We start from the raw sequence: 5,415 nt of genomic DNA, 5'->3' as shown, positions 1-5,415 counted from the left end.
TCTCTCTCTCTCTCTCCCTCTCTCTCTCTTCCCCTCTCTCTTTCCACCCCCTCTCTCACTCACTCACTCTTAACTCTTATATAAGTTAGCTAGAGGCAACAGAAAATGTTCCAATGTTGGGAAACGTTGTCAACAAATTACTTCCATCTCACTTGTCGAATCCGACGTATTTATTTGTTGGTCGCTTCATTTTTTTTTTTCTTGTTCAGTTGACCGTCGTGTGTGGTGTAGCAGTTAGGTGTCTAACAGTGGCACGCATGAGATCTAGGGTCGATTCTCTTGTAAAGATAATTTTCATCGAATATTTCATTCTGTCTACACTCATATCCCACTCTCACCTTTCTCTTTCTATCTCTTTCTCTCTCTCTCTCTCTCTCTCTCTCTCTCTCTCTCTCTCTCTCTCTCTCTCTCTCTCCCAGAGACGCCCCTAGGCATACAACAAAGAATAGAACTTGAGACTTTTAAATAACTAAAGCTAAGTAGAAAGAATGTTATGAGTTATGTTCTTCAAATTGAAATAGTGACAGAAAAATATACGGACTAGCAGGCAATCATTATTTACAATTAAGTAGTAGCATTTTATAGACTTCTTTGCTCGTCAAAACTCTATCCAAACTTAGATGTGTTCTAAAAAGCTGGAAGCATCTTATTTCTTTGTCCTCCTACTCTATTGAGTAACTTATGCTGTCGGTCGCTACACTCTCAGTAATGGTTATAACCTCTTAGTATTTGTCCACGCCTATTTGTAATAACCACCACATTATTGTGTTTTACCACTAGTGTTAGCATTTTATAGGCTTCTTTGCACGTCAAAACTCTATCTAAACTTACATTTGGTATAAAAAGTCGGATACATCTTCATATCTGTGTCTTCCTACAGTATTGAGTAACTTGTGCGGTCGGTCGTTACACTCTTAGTAATGGTTCTAATCTATTCGTATTAGTATCTTTCTATGCCTAGTTGTAAGAACCAACACAGTATTATGTTTTATCATAAGTAGTAACATATTTTAAGCTTCTTTGCCCTTGCAAAACTCTATCCAAACTTAGATGTGTTGTAATATGCTGGGAGCATCTTTATTTCTTTGTCCTGCTTAAATAAATTCAAGTTTTGTGTAACATTAATTGAGCAATGAACTTCTCTTTTGATGACTTTTCGTCAATTTGCGACCGTTATTTGCCTCTGTCGGCTAAGTGTGAGTTTTGCATCTTTTTTTTTTTTTTTTTTTTTGAATCGATCTCTCTACCACCAAATGTGTAATTTCAGTATTAAACCGTTAAACCAATTATGAAATGTCCTCATTTCAAGATAGAAATATCAACAGCATATTCCCTTAAAATAAGTAGATCTAGTCCAATATTATTAGCTTCTTTGCGAGGGAAAACTCTATTCTAACTTAGATATGTTCTAAAAAGCTGGAAGTAGTGGAAGCATTTTTTTCTGCGTCCCCCTACTGCATTGAGTAACTTGTGCGGTCGGCCGTTACTCTCTATGTAATGATTATAATCTCTTAGTATTTGTCTGATATTGCCTAATTGTAATAAATACCACATTGTTGTATTTTATAGGCTTCTTTACACGTCAAAACTCTATGCAAAGTTAGATAAAAATAGTTTAACAATAAAATAAGATATCTAAAACGCTAACGCATCATTTAGTATAAATATAAGACCATAAAAATTTTTTCGCCAGCTTCAGCAACTAAACAGAATATACGTTTGTCACTACCATAGATAGACACACAGTCATGTCGCTTAGGAGGCACTGATATCCCCAAAGACAGGTGTATTCACACCTGCCCTTACTTGGATACAGCATACGATAGTGCTGTGACCTATTTTTTTCTTTGCTTCACATTCGCCTCTACCGTTTGTAATATCAGCCTCAGAGTGAAAATGAACCTGTTCACACTTTGGCCTATAGTACGAGATACTGCTTACGCTTGGATTGAATTAAAGACCCGAACGTTTACCCGGCGTACTTGTCGCGGCACATGGGAGGACACCTCAGCTTGTCATGTGATCAGACTTCTAAATATAGTAACACACTTTATATGGGCGTACCATTGGGTGGTGGTCGCTGCGTTTTATTTTTGGTGTGGGAATCACCTTTCATGGAAAAGTCAGTGATTCAGTTTTCGAGTGAACAATGTTGGGAAATCATTTAAATACGAGAGCTTCCACCGAGTTCTCCACAACTGCTACCACTGCCTCAACTTGAGGGACAACTCTTCAGAGCAAGAGGAACCACAATAAACAGTCGCCGAATCGCCCTTTTATTCCTGCTATTTCGACCAACGATTTCTTGGCCTGCCTTTAAAGTCTTTCTATTGTTACGAGAAGTAAGTATTCGAATGAATGTAGGCGTGCAATTAATAAATAAACCCTTAGAATTGTCTAAACAAGCACCCAGTTTAAGTCTGTATACTAAACTACACTTTTTGCGATTATGTGTGTGTAAGTGTGTGTGAGAGAAAGAGACAGGCAGACAGACATAGACAGAGAAGGGCTGGGGAGCGTAGGGTGCATTTATCTCATCCATTTTTCCTGAGGGGAGTCCCTTCTACTAAGTCATTGCAAGATACTTTAACCAATACAACTGACATAAAGAAATAATTGTAAGAGTGTCTTCTGTGCACAAGGGTCAATTGCTTGATCATCTTACAAAAAAGCATAAATATCTGCACCCACCTCATTAGATTTACTCTCTTGTCTCTTACAATCTAATAAAGTTTATCCAATAAGTAGGCCTACCGGGTTGCATATGAAAAACCTGACAAATGAAACAGGGCTCTCCAGTGCACCTTTTTTCGAAAATGCTTTACCGTTTTGAAAAATTCTAAAAACAAACCAAAAAAAAGATTTGTTATAGTTTTATGGTTACAGAGTCGTAATATATAACTTTCTTATTTATGTCTCAGTAAATGGTTTCCGAAAAGACAATTTCATTGCAGTCAACACTATGCAGTGTCTTGTTTTCATTATATCTAGAATGACTCAACATCAGACAATCTTAGCATCATCACCCCAACATTGCTTGATAGACTGTCTCTTTTTCTTTTAAACATGAGTTCCTCAGCCACGCTACCAGAAAATGGCACAGTCAGATGTAACGTAATCTCTGCTCAAGTTCAAGGGGCTGCAGCAGATGATATTATATTATCCAAGACCAAAATCAATTCTGATATGATCCTAAAATGAAGGGTAAAGAAAAGTAAAACGTCTTCAAAACAGGAATGAACTGTTAATTAGGACACAATAGATCTCTTAGGTCAGTGCTCGTCGTTTGTAGGCAAGATTGGCATTCTAAATTGTTTTGACACAAAACCTGTCGTCCAAACTTTTATTGCTCGACACTAAACAAACTCAACAGCCTGTACAGACAAGGCTAAGCACTCTACCCAACCTTTCCCTGCTGTTTTATTTTACTGTAGGAATTTTTTACGCTCTCATCGATACAGTTTAAATCCTCCCTGATGTTTGAGTGAAAATAGGTCGATACCGAAACTCAAATAAGCTTTCTAATTTTCAGAAAATCACCATGACCAACACGAACTACGTCCATTCCGACAACACTGAACCCATTGTCATCGACAACGGGTCAGGCATGTGCAAGGCCGGTTTTGCCGGTGACGACGCTCCCAGGTGTGTGTTTCCCGCTATCACAGGTCGCCCCAAGTACCAAACTGTCATGGCTGGGATGGGCAGCAAAGATTGCTATGTCGGCGATGAAGCTCAGGCTAGGCGGGGAATGCTGTGTATGCATTACCCCGTAGAGCATGGAATTGTCACTAACTGGGATGATATGGAAAGGATTTGGCATCATACTTTTTACAACGAGCTGCGTGTGGCGCCCGAAGAAAATCCTGTACTCCTGACAGAAGCTCCTCTCAACCCGAAAGCCAACAGAGAGATGATGACTCAAATTATGTTTGAGACCTTCAACGCCCCTGCTTTTTACGTTGGCGTCCAGGCTGTACTTTCTCTGTACGCTTCTGGTCGAACCACTGGTGTGGTGATGGATTCAGGAGACGGCGTCACCCATTTCGTGCCGATCTACGAGGGTTATGCTCTTCCGCACGCCATAAAAAGAGTTGATCTGGCTGGTAGAGATCTCACTCACTACCTACGCAAAATCCTCAACGAGAGAGGCTATAGTTTTACCACCACGTCTGAGATGGAGATTGTAAGAGATATGAAAGAGAAGCTCTGCTACGTCGCTATGGATTTCGACCAGGAAATGAGCGCTGCTGCAAAATCATCAAGCGTGGAGAAGTCATACGAGCTGCCTGATGGCACAGTTGTTACTATTGGAAACGAGCGTTTCCGCTGCCCTGAAGTCCTGTTCCAGCCGTCATACACAGGTCGTGAATCCGCAGGTGTTCATGAGCTTTTGTACAACTCCGTTATGTCTTGTGATATCGACATTCGCAGAGAACTGCTCCACTCAACAATCCTCTCAGGTGGCACCACCATGTACCCAGGCCTGGCTGATAGGATGCAAAAAGAGTTAGAAGACTTGGTGCCCCCATCCAACAAGGTAAAGGTCATTGCCCCGCCCGAGCGGAAGTACTCAGTGTGGATCGGCGGATCCATCATGGCGTCCCTATCTACTTTCCAACAGATGTGGATCTCCAGGCAAGAGTACGATGAATGCGGTCCCTCTATCGTCCATCGCAAGTGTTTCTGAGTAGTGTGAGATCACGACATTTTCATCACAAAACTGACTGGTATGGAAACTAGCCTATATTTAATGTGTCCTATATCTGACACGATTGATCAACGAGTACAAAAATGTATTCCGTGTTCTATCTGAGAGTTTGAAGAAAGATGGAAAGGACTTTAGGGCGTGTCTAGTTTTCTTTAAGTGAGTGAGTGTGCAGTTGTGTATAGTTCAGCGTGGTCCATGTAGTTAAGCGTGTGATCTTGTTCATCCAACATATTTATGATATTCGTATATTTTCTGTGCTACAATTTTGCAAAGGTGCTGGCACCTTACATTTCATTGTAAATAGAGGGCTTATTGAAGGAGAGTAAGCGAATGATGGATAGAGGGGGAGAGAAAAAAGAGAGGGGGAGAGAGAGAGAGAAAGACAGGGAGAAAGAGGAAAATAGGGAGAGAGACAGACAGAGAGAGAAAGACATAGAGAGAAAGAGAGAGAGAGAGAGAGAGCACTGCCATGGTTTCAATTTATACATGTATTGTACTGATTTTTTTTATCTACTTGTTATTCAAATTTCCGCTCACTGATGTCGTTAAATTATTTTTACTTGCACTTTGTTTGTAAAATCAAGACCTTTTTACGTAAATATGCCTTGAAATAATAATTTAAAAAATGAAATGCAAATTAAATCCGTTACTTTAATTATTGTTCTATTTATGATTCTTTTTTCTTTTTGCGAAACAGAATTCAT

The 5,415-nt window shown here is 39.9% G+C and overlaps 1 protein-coding gene across 1 annotated transcript; it reads left to right on the top strand.

The window, feature by feature from the left end:
- Positions 1-1,757: 1,757 nt before the first annotated feature.
- Positions 1,758-5,104, top strand: LOC101846083 (actin-5). The gene is made up of 2 exons (XM_005103081.3): positions 1,758-2,342; positions 3,533-5,104. Exon 2 carries the CDS (start codon positions 3,542-3,544, stop codon positions 4,688-4,690), a length of 1,149 nt encoding a protein of 382 aa, XP_005103138.1. The 5' UTR covers positions 1,758-2,342; positions 3,533-3,541; the 3' UTR covers positions 4,691-5,104.
- Positions 5,105-5,415: the final 311 nt, after the last annotated feature.

Source organism: Aplysia californica, unplaced genomic scaffold (assembly GCF_000002075.1).
Source record: "Aplysia californica isolate F4 #8 unplaced genomic scaffold, AplCal3.0 scaffold00358, whole genome shotgun sequence".
NCBI lineage: Eukaryota > Metazoa > Mollusca > Gastropoda > Aplysiida > Aplysiidae > Aplysia > Aplysia californica.
Note: the sequence above shows the minus strand (reverse complement) of the source record. Positions and strands in the feature narration are given on the sequence as shown.

What these genes read in the sequence shown, in the direction of transcription:
- LOC101846083 (XM_005103081.3), top strand. Translation starts at nt 3,542, where the DNA reads ATGACCAACACGAACTACGTCCATTCCGACAACACTGAACCCATTGTC.